This window comes from Neopelma chrysocephalum, unplaced genomic scaffold (genome assembly GCF_003984885.1).
Source record: "Neopelma chrysocephalum unplaced genomic scaffold, ASM398488v2 Primary Assembly neopelma1_71, whole genome shotgun sequence".
NCBI lineage: Eukaryota > Metazoa > Chordata > Aves > Passeriformes > Pipridae > Neopelma > Neopelma chrysocephalum.
This window is the reverse complement of record NW_020897731.1, coordinates 13663782-13684155: the sequence shown is the minus strand read 5'-3', so window position 1 is coordinate 13684155 and position 20374 is coordinate 13663782. Positions and strand designations below refer to the sequence as shown.

The following is a 20374-nucleotide window of genomic DNA, read 5'->3' as shown; positions in this document are numbered from 1 at the left end:
AGTAACTGGCTGAGAGGAATCCCAAGGACACATAAACAGTTGATAGCAAACGCAAAAACGGAACGTTGATATTTTAACTCTTGTGCTCATTCTTAACTGCAGTCCTATCATTTTTCTGAAGCTTTCTAGCATTTGGTCTTACCTGGAATGAAATATGTTACCTCAGGCTAGAACTCAGCTTATGAAAATTGTAATGCATGATTTAATTTCCAAAGTTAGTTATCCTGATATTTTATTAATGAAATATCAATGCTATACTATAACAATAATAGTGAGGCTCAGGTTGTAAAAGGACTAGATATTCACCTGCTGGTTGTTTGAGATGTAGCTAACATTTAATTTCTTATAATGCTTCATAAACTCCAATATCTAAATATATTTAACCTTCTCAACACCTTGAGGAGACTGGTGGATGAATTTTATTATTTCTGCTTTAAAAGGAGCAAATGAGACTGAACAGATTGCTGAAGACCAAGTTTAGAACTTAGATGTTGCTATATATCATGCACTGTGTTAAATGAGAACGTGTGCTTTTTTTTTTACAGGAGAAAGAGAAATAATCTCATCAAAAGTCACAAACAAACTCAGTTCTTCTGTGTATTTTTAGATAGCTGACAAACTTCATGCAAATATCAGAGCTGCTTGAAGGCCATCCATAAAGGAAGGAGTAGCAGTTGTTTCTCCTAGTTTATCTTATCAATTTGCTGTTTGTACAGCTAGATTTGGAGTTCTTAAATAGAATAAATATTCAGCAAGTAGCACTGATCCATAGTTTTAAAGATATACGCACCCCAAAATTACAATATTTGAAAATTGGAAAATGGCTGACTAGTTTGAATCAGTTACTTTACAACTTAATAAACAATAAGAAATGTGGCAAACATCTACTCTGACTTACGGCAAACCACACAGTGTGTTTGGAAATCTGGGATGGATTCATATTTTAAGGATCAGTTCCTGTACAGTTTAGATTGTATTATTCCATCTTCACTTAGACACAGGCTTACATGATTATTCTCATGGACTGATGCTAAAAAAAAAAAATCAGGCCAATATCAATTACTGGAAAACAATACTATTTTAAAGGTGTTTGTAATGATAATTCTGAGCTGGAAGGTAATATTAGCATGTTTACTATGAATGACCTTCTTGTATTGTCAAATATATTGTCAAATATATTTTAAGATACAAAAGCCCCTAATGTCTTTCAGAGCATGTCAGCAAGAGTCACGCAACTTCTTTTTATAATTATTTTCTAGACTGAAATTTTTTCTTGAGCTACTAAAAAAAAATTGCCTACATAATACTCATTGGATGACAGCAGCACAGAAACTCAAGTGAAGAAGAAATTATCAGATAACTAAATCTCTGCGTTTTTCAGGCTTTTCAACATTTTCCAAAACTCAGTCTTATCAGCAAGTCATCGAATAGTACTCTGCCTTATGCCATATCTGAATTACATCAAAATTAGTAAGGTATAATTTCCTGTTAGATTTTTGTAAGACTTTGTTAAAAATAAAGTAGCATAATTTATCTGCTTCTAAGAAAGCTCTTAAGTCACTGATTTATCTACAGCATATAGTTCTCTGTTAGAGCATGGAATGGCATCTTTCTAACACTACGATAAAACAAAGAGGAAAACACCATATATTAAATTATACTACTTTATTTCTAAAAAGGAAGAAAACAACATATGTGTTTGTATGGTACTGATAATGCCATTTAGACATACACAAGAAGTCAAGTAAAGCCCCTAAACCCCTATTAGCAAAACGTGGCTTAAAATGAACTTGTGTATATTGTCATTTTTCTGGTCATAGTACAAATAGAAATAAGTAAACACAACCAAGTAGGTGCTTAATGCTTATTTCTCTGATTCTTTGCCCCTCTCAAATAAAAAAAAAGAAAAAAAAAAATCTCAGTTCTTGTGATCTTGTATTGTGGTCAAGGGAAGTAGACAAGTAAAATTATGATTGAGACACAATAAGGGAAGACACTATTACAGCACAAGTATAAAAGTATTGAAGGCAATATCTTTTAGTGTGTTCCTTGCAAGACTCTGACACCCCTTTTTAAACAAAATGCTGAGGGGACTATTATCTATAGTCTCTGCCAATGGCCTGCTGACATGGGCAAATCACATGGGTCTCCTGGAAGAGAAAGAAAGGACTTGGGAATTTCTTGACAGAGAAGAGAGAAGAGTTCAAGGGTATTAATCAATGATCATACCTTAAGACTTGCAGGAGAAAGAAATTCAGCCTACCACAAACTGGTAATTAACTGTGTTTTTGCATGGTGAGGTAAGCCTTGCAAAGGGGGCAGGTCTTTTGTTGTTTACAGGACCTGAATCTTTCAAATAGTTTAAGTTACTGTGGTTAAAATTCCTTTTCTAAGTCAGTATTCATTGGCATTCTTACTCTTCTGAAAGGAAGCTGGGCTTAGCTGGAAATGTTAGGCAAATCTGTGATCAGATGACTCCGTGAGTCATTAGGTTACAATCCAGAAAGGCTATGACCAAAAAGGGTGTTAGTATACTTACCTGAATCACATCTGAGCAGTCGCTTGCTTTGGAAACATATGAGTCCCTTTGCAAATAGCTGGGAATAACACTGAGACAGACTGCAAAAGCAGTAATAAAAAGACAAGCAAAAAAAGTTCTTTAGGTTATCAAAAAAAGTCAAACCCAAAAGCTTACATTGGGGTGGCACTTTCTTCCTGCAAAATTTGCTTGCATAATACAAGTTTAGGGGTAAAATTAACTGCATTTTTTTGGTACACGGGTATTTATGTATCTAATAATTAGAACTTGCAGCTGGGTTTTCAGAAGTTCTTGGGCAGCACTGGAATTGGTGCTATAATGCTGCACTGCAAACTTCTAATCATTTTTACTGTAAGTGAGAGACTGAAAAAACTGTTTGCATACAAAATTGTGATCCTGAAATCTTTTTATTACCATGGCATCAACAGTTTTTAACAGCCTTATTACTAGTAAGGCTATTTAGTTAGTCTATACTTAATGTGAAGGAAGCAGTCTTTGAAGAAGGAAAGAGGACCTAGATTTATTCGCTCCTAAGTCAACACTGTAATAGTTGGCTTCTTTGTCTCAGTATCTCTTTGCTTCTTTTCTCCTTCAGTAGAGTGAGTGGCAGACTTCAGACTTCAGCTGCAACAGTGTGAGCCTTCTGGAACCTCCTTGGCTTTAATTAGAAAAAATCAGAACTGATACTTTAAGAGGAAGATGTGTATATCCACCGGTGGAGTACACAGAAATACTTTCAGTATCATTTTGTGTAACAAAGAGCTAGTTTCAGCTGAGTGACAGTAATTTACAGACATGGGCCAGTTCCAAGAATTGGGGAAGTTACATGAGTTACTGAAAGCTTAGTAACTTTTTCTTTTTTGCAGCAAGTGATCACAGCTGTGCCACTACTGGCAGGCTGTCCTACTTCCTCGCAGCTGGGGCGCCTGCCCTGAGCGCGGCTCCGTGCGGTGACACTGGGATGCCCTTTGCCGGGAGGCCTGGCAGGGAGGGAGACCCGCCGCCTGCGCAGCCCGGGCTGGGGCATACAGGACACGGCCGCCTGTGAAGCGATGCGCTGAGGCAGAAAGCGCTCCGGAGCCGAAGCCTGCGGCTGCCAGCGGGCTCCCTCCTGACTCCTCCTCAAGAAATATGCTGCCCGGCCAGAACGCCCTGAGCCCCAGCCCGGCGGCCCAGGCGCGGAGGGGCGGCAGCGCTCCCGGCGCGCCCAGGTGCGGCCGCCTCCTGCGGGAGGGAGGGAAGGAGCAGGTCAGGGAGGGAGCTCCGCGCCGCGGGCGCGGCCTGATGGGGATCGGCGTGGGGGTGGGGTGTGGAGCCAGGCAGGCAGGAAGGAAGGAAGGAAAGAGAAAGCTAGCAAAGATAGAGAACGACCAGGGTGCCGGAGGGAGAACGGAAAGCCAAAGGAATCTGAAGCCCTGCGCTTCCTCCTCTCGCCGTCGCCGCTGGTCTTTGCCAAAGGTGAGCCGGTCTCGGCGAGGCGCGGGGTGTGCGGGTATTGGGCAGGGTCTGCCCGGGCCCGGCTGTGCGCGGTGCTGGAGGTGCCGGTCCCGCGGCAGGAGAGTCACTGCGAAGTTCCCGGCGAGCGCAAGGGCGAAGCAGTGGTTTGGTACGGGGCATGTCTCAGATGAGCCACAGATACCGAACTGGGGATCGGACAAGAAGCAGCTGGTAGGCAGGTCGGAGACAAGCATATGTTGCTCTGTGTTTTTTTTCTGGCTCAAGTTGTTTTAACGGTTTGTATGTAAATGCCCTGCTAAAGAACAGTGTATTATTACTGTGTATTTGTTTACTCTATGAGTTGTTTTTGTGAAGTCAGACGTGAACAATCCTTTGGTTAGCTGCCATTATGTTTCTGGAAATTTTACCAGAAATTTTAAGAAAGTCAAAGAACCAGTAGGATGTCCTGGATCGAAAAGACATAGTGAAGGCTACAGCACCCTAGTGTTGCCACAGCAACTTGCCTCAGTTCCAATTCCGCCTTTAGCTTGCTTATTCATACAGTTCACGCAGTTCCTTACTCCAGCGACTCTGCAAGTTGTTCCACTGGAATTTCTTGCAGTATGAGGTTTGACTTCGCGATAGCAAAGGTGGCTTAACTTTCTCTGGAAGAGAAGTGTTCTAAACTTAAAAAAAGCCAAAGAAGCATTTTGACAGAGGGTGTGATTAAAGTTATTTTGTAAATAACTTAGTAACTTCCTTGTATTAATAAACGGAACGGTTCTATTGTAATCGTTTCCATGAGTATGTTGCTCTGACTTGACCCATGTTAATTCATTAAGTAATCACTTTAAAAAGGTTTTCGAGAGACGTGTTTGCATTTGTTTTTGTTTGGTTGGGGGGTTTTTGTTTGTTTTGTTTTTCTGGGTTTTTTTTGGCTTTTTTTTTTTTTTTTTGCATGCAGTCAATATGCTGATTGTATTCTGTAAGTTTTGGGAAAGATGTTTAATCTACAATGTTTTCTAGGCCTGATAATCTTGTCAGTTTTTATGGAGTCAATTACAATGGGAAGATGAAATTCACTACTTGCAGATTTCATTCTGCTCCATGGTAAGTCCTGTTGTACAGTTTTATTTTGCTTTGGTTGGGTTTTTTTGCCTGCTTATTAGGAACTTAATCTAGTATGTGGTTTAGCAGAAGCTGGGAGCAAGCCTGAACTTGCTTATGTTTGTTGAACTGATTGCTTAAAGTGTGATTATCTTGCCATGTACTTTTAAAGGTTTGACACTTTCTTCAGGTTTTATCTGTATTAATACTAAAAAAGGAAAAAAAAGTTTCACTTGAGTATTTCTGTATTCAGCTATAAGCTACTGTCCACACATTTCATTATTAAAATTTGGATTGCTTGCTTGCTTCAACAAAGATTTATCTATCTTCCAGTCAGTGTTGTCTTGAAGGTTTTCAACTTGAAAATCATAGAATGGGAGAATTGTTAAATCAGCTGACATAGCTTTTCAGAATGCTAGATGCAGGTACTTATCCTCCATGTGAGGGAAGGGTCCTGAGAGTTATAGTTACCCTTTTTTCTTTGATGCTGTTTAGCTGTCAGTTTTAGTAAAACAAAAGAACTGTTAGGCTACTCTGAGTTTTCTTGACACTCTTGTCTAAGTCTCTTCCGTAAGATGGGAAAAGGAAGAAGTTGAAAATCAGTTTGTAAAGAAGTGTGAGAAACATCATCTTCTATGAAAGAAAGTTGGATGATCCCATAGAAGGCTTGAGATGTGCAACACATATTGCAGTTCATCCCCTGCAAAAACATATTTTCTTAGGAAAAAACCTTGGATGGTTTCCCTTTTATTGTTTTTTTTTCCACATAGCAATTTAGATATTTATCCTTATTTTGATAAAATTGAATGGTCAAGTGTCTTCCAAGAAGTTTGATTTCTGTATAACCACTGTAGCTTTTTCCCATTTTTAGTAACTATGTTGGGAATGGCGACTTTTGTCTTGGTTACCCTATATAGGAGAGTATGATACTACAGTAAGAATCAATTTTATTTAAGCAAGACCAAATTCACCTTGGTTGGTTGGTCTTTTTGTTTTTCATTTGTTTGTGTTTCTTTTTTGTTCATTTTTTGTTTTCTTTTTGGTTTTGTTTTTTGTTTTTTAATGTATATTTCTACGTAGGAAAAATCTATTTTGCCTTGCTCGTAAGAGAAGTTTTGTTTTACAAGATATATGCAACCATATGTGCTAATGGTCTTTACTTAAACTCATAATGGTACAAATATGGATGTGAAAGAGAATGCATGTATTCATATAAATGTGCATATGTCATATATATGCACTCCATGTCTAATGCTTTACAAACATTCTTTAGGATTTATTATGACTTATTTTGCAATTAAAACTAAGGAGGAGATTAAATTATTTTTAAAATTTATATTAATCACATCAAAATAGATTAGTTTATTGAATAGGGTGGTCCTTGAGTTCTGCTTTTCTGTATACTTCTTTAGTAAGAATAAAACACTGTAAGAAACAATTCAGAATTCATCTATTAGTCTGCAATATATTCACTAGGATGTATAGATTTGTTTAGCTGTTTGTTACTTTAATCTTTGTGTGAGTAGTCAAACCAAATCAGTTGTCAGTATACCCTTTGCTCAGACCCACAAAATAATATGTGACTGTGAACTTACTGGTATTTAACCAGCTGTATAGCCAGGCCAGATCTATAGCATGTCTGTATAATGGATGCATTGGCAACTTCTGCCATAGACTACTAAAGAAACAGAAAGTGGCTTGAGCTTCTTCTTCTAGCAGTGTTAGAATTTTGTGGTCAAAATGTCTTGTCAGGAAGCCATTCCTTCCTTCCTCAGACTGTTACATGTTTTGCTCATAAAATACACTGTAAAAAGTAATCATTCTTGCAGATTTGGAAACAAAGTTTGTTCTGTGCTACGTAATCTTTTGCATTGTTACGTGGTTTATACAGAGATGGGTTAGAACCCAGACAGCTGATAATACATGACTGTTTGAGTTCCTGAAGCAGCAACAGTGGAGGTGTTCTGGAATGAGGTGTAGGCAAAACTATTGCATGTAGTAAAAACTGTATTAAAATACTGAAGAGAGTGTGTGGGTATAAATATATATGTTTACATAAAAGACATATGTATTTATAAACATATAGCTAAAGCTAATTTCCTAAGTGTATTTTTTGTTACTGCGAAAGGTGGAGGGATTGAACGAATTATGCTATCTGAAAATAAACACTAACACCTTAGGGAAAAAATAGCCAAATGCTACCGTGAAACCCAGAACTGTCAAGGAAGGTGGAAATGGCTGAGATAACCAGCTGCAACTGCAACTTTAAAACTCTTAGACTGATGTGCTAACACTGTAGGGGTTTTATATATTTGAATATGTATGGGGGTTTTTTGTTTGGTTTTTGTTTGTTTGTTTCTTTGTTTTAATTAGTGGGTACATGAAAGACTATTTTCTGGCCCCAAAAGTGCCTGTCTGATACTTTTTTCCCACTTAGTAATTTCTGTGCTAATTATTGTTTCATTTTGTACTCAGAATTTCAGAATATATATTCAACTTCTTAAGACACTAGGTATTTATATTTGTATTTTCCAGGGTTTAGAGATGGGTGGAGGCCATACTGTTGAATTATATCCTTTATGGCTAGATGCTTATATGAAAAGTTTGAGGAAATGCTGATGTCTGAAATTTTTAAAGGAATGATGAGAGTTTAGATAAGCATGCAGGTTGGGAAAGGACAAAGGTAAATCTGAAAATTGATTGTTAATCAGTTTAGCTCAATCCAAGGCTTTTTGAATTTAAATGACTTTGAAATCTTATAGTGAGGGTTAACTCCATAATAAACTTAATCTCTCTTGAGAAGTTGGTATCTGATTGATCTATAGAGCTCTCTCTCTAAAAAGTTTTAATTGCACCAATTTAATATTCAAGATAATAAGTCACTTCTCAAACTTGTAGGTAGTGATAAAGGCTGATAAAAATATTTCCACACAAATGAAGTTAAAGAGGCTAGTAAGAATCCAATGGCTTCTTTTAAATAATGGAACACTTATAGTAAGTGTGCTGTGTTGATTTCAGAAAAATGTAGGTTTGTTCATCTCCTTTTTATTATTCTGTCACATATATATGTATATGGTGTAAGTATGAAGAGTTTAGTCTTTCCCTTGGTTTCGATTACCACTTTTTGAAAAAGTGTGGGAGTAATAAAGATATTTAGGAAATTTTGGAAGAGAAGACTGAGGTAGTTGAGGTAGTTGATTGAGGTAGTTATTTAACAATTTATTTAATAATCATAATAAAGTACAATCACCAGTAGCAGTGATAACAGTTGTGCTTCATTCAGTACATTATTTTAATTTTATATTTACTTGTATGTGGCTTTAGGGAATGAGGAGGGGTATAAAGATTTATTTACGAGTACATTTCTGAATAACAACTTATATATTCAAAAGACATTGGAGGAATATCACAGGAAGAGTTTTTATCCTTTATTGAGGAGTTTATTGAGGAATTGATACAGTAAAAACTTGGGCAACTTTTTAAGCTTCAATTCTAGGTCATTAGTAGTGTGCTTTTTGTCAGCAAATACTTTGAAGAATAAGCTACCAATGCCTACTACCATGGATAAATTCTGGGCATAAGAGTTTTTCTCCTTCTAATTGCTACTTAAGTCTTAACACTGTTCTACTGAAGCTCTTCTTTCTTTTCCAAGCTGCTTAAGGCTAGTACCTGCATGCCAGGACAGCTGCTACAGTCAGCAGATTTCCCTAAAGCCAAAATACTCTTTATACAGAGAGGTGAAAAAACCTGTTGACTGCTGCTGATATTAAACCTTCTTTGAAGAGATATGATTTCAGGCTGTCTCAAACACCTTCAGAACAGTAGTGTCTGGATTTTGTGAGTTGTGAATTTAGATATGGCCCTGAAAGAAAGAGTAACTCAGATAGATGATATCTGGAAAGTATAAGACCTGAGTTGAAAAATACTAAGGAAAAACTATCATGGGCATTTGAGATAACAAATGTCTCTCGTGTGGAGGCCAGAACTTTCCTATAGAGTCATGCCTCTTCTACTCTTTCTGCTAAGGGAAAACTGCTTCCTTGACAGAATTGAGAAGCTTGTAGTTACCTGTTTCCAGTTTTCTGGCATGACAGTTTGTTTGAAGGACCTGATCTACTGTTGTAAACCATTTTATTGATTATAGTACTTGTTCAGTTGGATTCTCAGTTGAAGAGGGCTTCAATGCACAGTTCACGTAGAATGCTCTAGCCAGTCATTTTTCCTTTGTTCCATTGAAAGTCTTGTTTCCTTGTTAAAAGGAGCCTGAGGTTCAGAAGATAAGGGAGTAGAAGCCCTATTTTGTAGTTAATTGGTGCTAGCATGGAAACAAGAAAGCTTTAAGTTCCAGTTCTGGTCTAGGATAACTTTTTCTCTCCCTGATGTCCAAATACTGCGTAATAAGAGTGTGTGTGTAGATAAGCATTTCATCTCTTAACTGTTCATCTTAATGTTCAACTATGTAGGTTTTAAGAAATGTATATTTTAAGTCTGTATTACTTGTGCTGCATTAAGACTGATTTTGCTATTCTCTTTGTATAGGCTAAGATAAAAGGATGGAAAGTGTATGCTGTTTTGTTGAAATTTTTGTACACAAATAATTTTAAAATATTACTGTAAAAAAGATGGGGGGGCCTTTCAGAATTTTATTCAAGATAATTGTGAAGTTCAGGTGAGAATTTTTTTTTTAATTGCATTTTCCATATGTTTGCAGTGTTTAAAACAAAATAATTTTGAACTGAAGAAACTTGAAGAGGTGTCTTGAAGAAACTGATATTCTCTGCTGGCTGGCTGTCATCAAATTTAAGAGAGCTTTCTCGCTGGTGAATATGCGCACATCCTGACACTATTTGTACATGACTATGTAGGGCAATATTCGATATGAAGTCATGTCATCCACAGGCAATGACACTGATATTGAAGAATTTTTGGTCAACATTAACCTTGGACAGTATATTCCTAACTTTAAAGAAAATGGCTATAACATTGTGACAGATTGCGTGGGAATAAATAACAGTGTGCTTCAGCAAATGGGAGTGTTGCCTACAGGGCATCGCAGAAGAATTCTTAAGCAATTAGACAACAGTCTTTCAAAAATTCAAGGAAATTCTCTTTTCTGTGAAAATCTAAAATTCAAAGAGTTGAAAGGTTTAGAAGAGAAGCAATATTCGTCCTCGGATCAGGAGTCTCCAGTGAGCAATTCAGGTGTAGATGGGACTGGCTTGATACCTGCAACACTGTCAGAACAACTTACTAATAAAGCTTACATTAAAAAGGAGAAGTTCGACCTTGCGGAGCAAAATTTAATGGAGGCAAATGATGATAGCTTTGCAAATCTGGATCTTTCTCATTTATACCAGAATTCAGACAGCATACTAAAAGCTGTCAGTCAAACTGGAAGTATTGAAATTAATTCTCGGCCAGATGCATCACTGAAAGAAGCTGCTGCATACCAAACTGATGAGGACTTGACTGGCTGTTTGGTATTTAGTGATCCTCCTTCTTCATTTGCTCATTCATGTGAGACAAAATACAAGGAAAACCAGCATCTGAGATTTGCAGATGAGAGTGATTTATTTGATAGTAAGCCAGATTCTCCATTCTATAAGTTTAAAGGAGAAATGATAGACAATGACTTATATGATTCCTGTACAATAAACTGCATGAAGGTATTTCCAAGAGCAAGCCGGTCTTTTATCTTAAGGCATCGACCTGTACCAGAAATTCCTGAATCAAGTAAAGTTCAAGCTTCATCAAGGTAATTACTGTTTATTACTAATGAGGAATCACAATCCTTGTAGAAATTACAGTGTAGGATTTCTTACAGGGTTTGGTTTTTGTTTTTTTGTTTTTTTTTTTTTTTTTTTGTGGTAGATTTTTTTAAAATGTGCTGTAAATACACTGGATCTGGTATAATTGTTGCCAAATTAATTGAAGGATGATTAAACTTCAATGCAAGTTAAAAGCAAAAATGAGAGCATAAAGGGGAATTTTAGAACAGTATGTCCTTATAACCTCCCCAAATATCTCCATGTCTACATGTTATCAAAGAAAGAGATCTTTATTGCTTTATATATAACTGTTGTTAAAAACAACTGTGTAAAACATAAGTACTTTCTTCAAGATGGTTCTTAGGATAATTTCTAAACTGATTGTCATTTATTGTTAAATGAATGCAACCATTTTCTTATATTAAGCGTTGGCCTTTGCTGATGTTCTTCTAACAACAAAACCCTAGCTTTTAATGATATTTGTGCCATAAAAATATTTCTGAAGCATTCCAGCAGGGGGGAAGAGCAATGGAAAAAGTAGAAAAAAGAGGATAGATTTGGAAGATTTTCAGAGTTTATGGAATCTTTGAAGTTTGAGTTTCTTTTGAAATATTCAAGTGGTATGACTGTGTATTTTTCTTCCTTCAAATGGTTGAGTTCATAACTTGAATCCACATATTACTGAGCAGAACTTATTATCTTGAATAAGCATTAGTTTTTGTAGCAAAAATATGATGGAATGTAGAGGAAAATATCTGATGTTAGAACTTAATTTCAGACATATCTTAATAAAGTAATATTGTTTGAATGTTAATAGGCACTGAATATGCAGTCAATCACAATATTACAGGCTGTAAGCAAAGACTATCTCTCCACAGATTAATTTTTAATATTTTTGGATCTATTAACAAAAGCTTTTACTTGTCATGTTTCATAATCATCATTAAACAGAAGAAAAATGTGCAAAAAAAGACTTCCGGTGAAAGGCGTATGCAAAGATTTCGTGGTGTAGTCATATGCAAATTATTAGATTGCATTTTTTTTAGTTAATATATTTTTTTTTAACCACTAGCTATACCTGGAAGGGGCATGTCTGAGAATGTTTTGTATTTATCTTGGCTTTTTCGTCTGCATATCTCAGCAGTTAGAAACACCGAGTTTATACATGCTCTAAATGCAGGGGTTTCCCAGCATTTATAAGTTTCTTTTAGGTTACTGAAAGAAGTCGAAATTAAATGTTGTAATACAATACTTTAAGCAGGTGGAGAGGCAAAGATTCTTAAAAAATGTTTAATCAGTGTCTTACTGAAACTTAAGTATACGTGTCTTTTGGTGAGGAGTAGATTTATGTTAACTTTTGTAGAGTGATTATCCCTATTTCATTTAATAAAGCTATTCATACTGAGACAACCTTAAAGGCAATAATAATAACTGGCTACTAAATGAGTATTCTTAATGTCTTTTGAGAAACAATCATCCAGTAGAGAGAATATGCTATATTTGTAATCTTTCCACTATTGAAGTAAATCCTCCAAATCCCAGTCTATTAGTGATTGATATGTGACAGGGTCACTAAATTCATTACCCACCATTTTGATTTGTGTGGTCCAGCTTATTTTTTTTGTCTTTGTGCTCCAATAAAGAAAAGGAATATGGAAATGCTGAAGGAACAGTCTGTCTGAGAAAGATCAAGGCTAAACAAGAACTTCACAGCAGAACTTAAACTTCGCAGAAACATTCTTGATAGCCTTGCTGGCAACCTTTTTTAGAGGCAGAGAACTAATACAGAACTTCAAAATGGCAGCTTGCAGGCATCTTTAACCTCAGGAAAGGTCATGCCTGCCTTACAGAATTTCATAGACAAAGATTCTCAACTGACCTTACTGACAGATGCTGGTTTCATCCTTATTACATTGAATGACGGCTATTCCACAGAGGCAGAGAAAGCATTTCCTTCTAGTTGTTCATGGATATTAGTTATTAATTTTTAGTTATTAAGTTATTTTTAGTTATTAAGCTGAAGCAGATTTATAACATGGCAGACCTGGTTTTTATACAGAATGCTACAAAGATAAAATTTCAGACTGATGAACTCTATATTCTTTTAGATTTTTTCATATCTCCCAACTTTGTTACGTGTGTTGTTTGGTATTGGGATTGCTCTGATTCTTTTTTAAGATAAATAAGAACAGATAGCATAAAAGTAATTCTGGACAACATGCTGCGTTTTTAGGGGAAAATATAAATAAGTAAAATAGATAATGGAGGTTGGCCTGAGCAGGCATCATTCATTTTCTACAGTTGGCAGATCCTGTGATTGAGACTTCTTGCTTGGTACTGATATTCTTTAGACTCCATTTCTTAACATACAAGTGGTCAAGATTGCTAATGAGGTGTCCAAGCTGGTGCTGCTGTGTATCTCTACTGTGTTCTGTCATAAAAAATAAATTTTTTAGAAGAGAAGCTGCTCCCTCTCTATTCCTATGGTCAAGCATCACCATTAATTTACTTCTGCAAGCAGTCTATGAACCCCAAAACTTTAGCACAGCATGCTAGAACAATTTTGATGTGTTTGCATTATGGGAGGGTTAGGTCTTGAGATGGATAGAAAAGAAAACATGTCTTGAATGTGTTTGAAAAGAAAAGCTTCTTTCATTTAAAACACTAAGCAGATGAATGCCAGTAAAGACTTTGAAGCACTGACTGCTTGCACTGACCTCTTTCCCTCTCTTTATTTACAAGATGACAAGAGTATATTGAATAAACCAGCTCCGTGTGACGTTTTAGCTTTCCAGCCTCTTGGCCTGTGGCAAGGCCGGTCACTGCCTCATTACACTCTTTCATCCTGTTTGTGCGTAATAAGGGGTGGTAGAGAAGTGTGTGTAGCCTAAGCTGCATCCGGTACCTCTTAATATATTAAAATTGTGAGCATTAGTCTCCACAGTTGTAACAAAGTGATGATTGAATAATAATTGAAATTATTATTATATCATTGAAAAATTGGCACACTTTGTGATTGGCACTCTTAGACTGCTCGCACTAATCTTCCATTAAAGAGCAAAAGAAAGAATGTCATCAATCTTCTTTGATTGAGGTATTCAATTTTTGAATTGAGAAAATTCAAGAGAAGAGGTATTAAATTTTTGAAATGGTTAAGGAAAGTCAGAGATTGGTATTCATATAAGATATTTTTTTTAATGTTTTTTTGCTCATGAAAAAAGTCTCCAGTATTTTTCTGTCTTTTAATCTAGGTATTCCATTTGTACAATAACTAGCTAGCTGAATAGATTGAGCATTGATAAATTATTATCATTTTATAGCTTGTACTGTAGGTTTTTTGTTATGCATAATCTTTCAAGCAGTTATTCGAAGTAAACTAGTTTCATTTATTTTATACCTTGAGATAGTTTTTACTTAACATAAGTTAGAAATTTGCTTTCCAGAAATGACAGAAAGGTTTTATTTTTGATTGCTGGAAAAAAAAAAGACTATAGTTAGCTTATTAACAGGTTTTTTGCCATGCATACGTACATGTAGGTACATGATCAAGAAAGAATACGCTAATCCTGAAAAGTATATCGATTTTAAAAAAATGGTGCTTTTTGGTTTTTTTTTAAAGCTGATTTTGTTGTTTTTCATTTCCTGTTGAATTTATCCATCCACCCTGAAACTAAGCAAATGACTGACTGTTTTACATAAGGCAGAAAACCATAATTTTAAAAGCTCTACAAGTCAAAGCTGTTTATCGGTAACTCTTAATTTAGTTTAATACTGCTATTACCCTTTTAAAAAAGCAACCTAACAAATGATCTGTGTTGAAATAAGTTAGGTTGAGTTTTTTGTAAGCATACCGAGTTCTTTAAAATTAGGTTAGTACAAACTCAGGAGGTTAGTTTGCTAATGGAGCTTCAAAATATGTAACCTCATCAATTTTAGTAAAATGTATGAAGAAACACAGACTTTTAAAGTATTTGCTGTGTATTTTTTGTTTTTTTTTGTAATTATAACTCAGGAGACAAAACAACTATATAGGAACTAGGCAATGATACACTGTAGCTGGCCAAAGTCATTCTGTGTTTTCTGAAACCAGGATTTTACAAAATATCACTAAGGAACTTAATTTATATAACCTGGATAACATTTGAAATGTCAAGTGACCTTGTAAAGTGTGGCTTCTGTCTTGAATCCAGTCTAATGAATTCTTTGAGGCAGATTTAGGCATGGACTAAAAATTAAGTTCATGAATGTCTGCCTTCTGTTACAAAGAAACATCATCTTTTAGTAGGGAGTAATTCTACTTGGACTTCAAGGGACAGTAGTTCCAAAGTTTTAAATGTAGCTAATATTAAAATAATAAAACTTCTCAATAGCTTAAGTGGGGAAACAACAGTTAGGAAATTGGTATTTTTAGTAAAACACTTATCTTTTATTTTGAATGATGGAGGACCTACAAACTGATAGACAAAATTTGTAAGGTTCTTGTATGGCATTTATCAACCACATAATATTCTGTAAGAATACATGAGAACTTTTACCATTTTAAGCAGAGAAAATGAAATTAAGGTGGAAAATTACTAATTATGTTAATGGGGGAATTCAGAGCTTGACTGAAAAGAGCTCTAATACAGACTGCTAGAGTAGTAAAGGGGGGATAGAAATGTTCTAATTCACACATATTTGTTCCTGTGTTCTGATTATAAAGCTACTGTCTTAGCCTGAAACCTTAATAATAATATGCCACTATACATGAAACTACTGAAGTACTGGGGGCCAGCACAACAGTGGTTTTAAAACTTTGTGGGAAAATAATTCATGTTAGGAAATCAGAACTTTTCAGCCGTTTTTTTCCAGTGGTTGAGAGCATGTTTTGTCTGGATTCCCATGCCCAGGCTCACACTGAGTTTAATGTTAAATTAGATTTTCAGAGTAAATCCTTCTATCAATACAGTTGTTGGTAATCAATGGGAAGGAGAAGAGTAGGTAAAGGACTGGGGGAAAGTGTGGGATCTTCATTCTTCCCAGCAATCTAAATGTATCATAAGAACAATTCAGAACAAAACAGAACCCCAAACTCCGGATGTGTGCTAGGATCGAAGAAGCATACAGTGTTGTAAAGGGAGGAAAACAAATTGTTGTGTGTCTTTTAAGATGAATTTTTCCAAGTCTTAAAATCTATTAATTTTATGTTTGTATATAATTTTAATCATTTAACTGCATGAGGTGGTTAATTTCTGGGTCATTTCACTTAATGTTTTCATTTTGTGTTCTGTTTTGTTCAAGTTCCCTTCAGAGAAGAAGAAATATGGACCTTGTAAATATTTCTTGCACTGGGAGGCAACTTCCACAAAACAGTGAGTACAGGACGGTAATATTTACATCTTGAATATTAAGGAAAAAGTAACCTTGGACCAGAAACTGTTTAAAATGAGTATTGACTTGCATATTTTAAGAAATATTGGGCATCTCAAAGGTATGGAAGAAGTGATTTATGTAATAACAGGGTATTTAACCACTTCTGCATTTTTGCTTAGTTTTTAATTGTGAACAAATAAAATAAAAATTAGAAAATCCTGACTTTAAACCTTATTTATTTTATTATACTTTTTTAGATTGGTGGTTTGAGTTTCTTGAAAGATATTAGTAGCCTGTTCCTGAATAGTGCTGCTTTGTTTGTTAATGCTCATACCTCCAGAAAATTAATTGTAATAAATACTTTACTGAAGAGTTTATGAGTCTTCCACAGTCAGTTGTAAGCTTCTTTCATATTTGAGAGATACGTCTTGTTTGAAGCTATGTATATTGATTTCAAGCCAATACTTGATGACAAAATGAAGATTGTGCACAAAAGCTTTATTTTTGGTGTGTGGTTTTTTAAGTCAGAATAAATTACACTTCAGAGCTATTGGTCCTTAGAAAACTAAAGGTTTTTTTATTTTAACTTGATGCAGGGTAGAAAAGAAGAAAATGTCTGTATGCAAGTTATATTAAAATTACATAGTAATAGTGGTAGTGTCTGTGGTGAAAATGTGTCTGAAGTTTAGTTAGAAATGAGAAATTGTTTCTTGTTCTTCAGAATTTTTTCTATGAAGAACAGAGAAATCACAAGCTGAAAAATATGTCCCTTGTTGATTTTATTATTACTTTAGTAGACCATTGCACTATATGACTGTATTTATTTATTTTTTTGCTTTAAGAAATTTTCGCAGAAGAAAAGCCAGCCATCATCTCTCCGTATGGGGAAACCTTTATTTGTGACAACCCTAAAGATACTAAAGTAAGTTAAGAAGCCTGAATATAAATGCTCTACCTTTACTTTAATCTTCATGTTAGATATCCTGTATTGCCCTTAATTCTTTTTTATTTTTTGGCTTTTTTAGTTTCCAGTACTACTTCTGTCTTTTTAGGTACCTGCAAGGGTTTATAATGTAAATAGTTGAGGTCTAATGACTTTTCATAATCTTGAGATACAGATTGTACTGTTCAATAGTAATAGGAAGCTGTGGTGTGCGTGTTGGTTGAAGTTTTTTTTATTTTTATTAAAACCAGCATAGGGTAGATAACAGACTTCCCCCCCCCCCCCCCGTGTCCAGAGCTGCCATATTTAAGCAAGTACAGTGGTATATTGAAATACTTTTTTTCTGTAATTGAAGTCAAGGGGTGAATAACCATTAGAATTTACTAGTAAGGGAAAAAGTGACTTCTCTCCGTCTGGTAATTGCAGATCAAGACTGGGCATGTCTACACAAACTTGTGTGTATCCTGTGAAAGCAGCTTGCACAATAGCTTAGCTGATCGAATGGTCACTTTTGGCCATACTGTTTTTCAATTCCTGTATATGAAAATTCTCAGGACTTCTAATATTTTTTGTACATCTTCTAAACTAGCTGTATACCCAGAAAGTCACTTTTGTTTTAGGATTCTCTGAAGTGAACACTTTTGTTGGGGTCAGTAATTGATGATGTGAGTGCCACAGATGGCATATGGACAGACTTCAGAATCATGTGGAGATCTGGGAGGTAAATTAGCTTTGTGAGGTGTCTGCCAAATGACATGAATTTCCAGCTTCTGCTTCTGTCTCAGCAGGATGCAGACCAGAAATTGTTGATTCTGTGATTGCTTATACTTCTTCCAGCCAATCTCAAACCACAGAGTTAAAGAAAACAGAAAATTCTTCTGTCCTGGTCTTCACTCTAATGTTTTACTTTTTAAACTATTGTAAACTCCTGACTAAAATAAAAGCTATTCAAATGGATACCTGGAGGTTTTTTTCTCCAATTTTAGCTTTTTAAGAATTGGTTAATAAAAATAAATTTCATCTTCTAGTGGGAGTGGTTTTATAAGCATAAAAGTGAACTCTGTTTTTGGTAGGTACTTTTGGAAATATACTGCGCTTTTTCTTGTTGACTTCTTAAGGAGACACACATGAAGTCATGCCTTTTTTTCCCTCTTGTTTTTGCCATGTGTACACAGAAGTGATTTTTTTAGTGTTCATTTTCTTTCCTTGCGTGCAATGTCTCGTCTGTGCCAGTTATTGGTGTCTGTGCCGACGTCTTTAAAAATTCAAAATTTAACTTCTTTGTAATTAGTTCAATGGCATAAGATGATTTTCTAGAAAAAGTTTCCTAGCTCTCTTGTTACTTCTTAGCAACATTTAATTGAAATGGTTGGTTATGAAAAAGCATACCCAGAAAGGTTGTCAGCACTCTTTCTTATCTTACAAAGGCAGCAAGTACAAAAATATCATGCTGTTAAACTGGATTAACTGCCTGAAATTAATCACTATTTCTGCTGGTTCTAGTATCATGATTAATGCAGTATGTTATAACATACTTTTCCTGATCTGAAGATTTGGGTTTCAATATCACTTTCATGTATGTGAACAGTTTCTTAAGTTTGATGTTTATCACAGGCCTGTTGGAAATTTCATAGCTAAATTTAGCTGTGTTAGAACTTTATTGCAAACAAAGGTCATAAAGGAGAACCGTAAAAGGAACATCCTGAGATGCATTTCACTTTCATATTTTTTTCAACAGGTATCAAGGAACAAATCAGAATATTTAGATAACACTGTAAAATATCGGACATTTTAGAGCTTGTAGCTGCTGCTTCATGCTAAGTCACATGAGCTGACTGAAATTTGTTTTAAGGGCTTGTAAGTTGGCCATTACCCTTCTTCCTGTTTCATTGGTATAAAGTAAAGGCTTCTGTAGGCTTTTATGAAGGGAATGCCTGTAGAAACAGGTAATGAGTCACTACAGATTGGAAGTAAGTGAGCATGAGAGAACAAGGGAATTAAGGTTATAAAGAAAATATGCCTTTGATTTGGTTCAGGAAGAAAGGCAAGTAGAAGAAGAAATCTCTAAAGGGCAACCTGAAGAAGGAACTGGGATTTTTCTATTGATTTAAAAATAACACAAAAATCCAAATGTTTTAAGGCTGTTTTATTGTCGTATCCAACTAAAAGAGTCAAGTATATTAGAATTCCTTCAGAGGAAAACTGAATTCTAATGAATTCAGGCCTCTAAAGTGAAATATTGGTTTTATTTCTTGCTGTAGACAGATTAAATTAAACATGCATATTGAGTTCAGTAAATTGTGTGAGTTCCTAAGCGTTGTGATACTGTGGAAGGCTGGCCAGATTGCAAATCTTACTGCTTTAACATAAGAAGCCTTGATATTTTAAAAGCAGACATTTATCTTTATGGACCTGTTATAAAATTGTATTGCCAAACCATGATTCAAGAATCAACCTGAGAACTGTGTGACATCAGCTTTAATGGAACACTAAGGTAGTATCTCTTAAGGAAGATGCCTCTGCCCTGAATGGCATTGAGTCTTCATTTAATGTAAGCTCAAACTTGATACCCTTCATGCAGTCTATCTTTTAGCATTCAGGGTTCCTGTCTTGCTGTTCAAATCAGCAAGACTCCCTGTTAGAAAAAGCTGAATGTATCTGAATTACTTCATGGTCTAAAGTAGAGGGTTTTTATACAGACCTTTGAGTAGGCAGTTCCATCTGCCTGGGATCCAGAAGCCAGATTTCTTCCTTAAGAATGAGTGCTTCCTATGCATAAGAACAGTACGTATTTAGAGATAGTTTCTGTGTAATGTATATACCTATCTTTTAAGAAATACTTCTCTCTACAAAGGTGTCTGCAGGAGAAAATGCTGCTGGTAACTACCTTTGTATAATACCTCAGAGATCTGTAGGAGGTGGGAGATGGGGATTTTGTCTCATCTTGAAGGGTATTTCTGTAAATAGCACATTGGAAATCCTTGGGTATGTCTGTGGGCATATCGAACTTCCTTTACCCACAACCTGTTTTCATTTGTGGACTTCTGCATTTTAAAATCTACTGGTAATAGAAATGCATTTCTTGGTTATTGCTTGGAAGTTGTCTGGCTCCCTGAATTCACTTGCCCAGGTGCAGAAGACTGGGGAGGGAGCACAAACAGTCCATCAAACTGTTGTAATGGTTCATGACAGGGAGGAAGAGGTACTACCACATAGCTTCAGTGGGTG

General features: G+C 35.6%; 1 protein-coding gene across 1 annotated transcript in view; it reads left to right on the top strand.

The window, feature by feature from the left end:
* Window positions 1–3844: 3844 nt before the first annotated feature.
* The window catches only part of ARAP2 (ArfGAP with RhoGAP domain, ankyrin repeat and PH domain 2), a 120285-nt gene continuing 103755 nt past the window's right edge, over window positions 3845–20374 (top strand). Inside the window, exons 1-5 of the mRNA XM_027686640.1 lie at window positions 3845–3997; window positions 5003–5086; window positions 9795–10838; window positions 16132–16202; window positions 17046–17125. Coding sequence (XP_027542441.1) covers window positions 9970–10838; window positions 16132–16202; window positions 17046–17125 — 1020 coding nt within the window. The 5' untranslated portion in view covers window positions 3845–3997; window positions 5003–5086; window positions 9795–9969. The remainder of the gene's footprint in view (window positions 3998–5002; window positions 5087–9794; window positions 10839–16131; window positions 16203–17045; window positions 17126–20374) is intronic.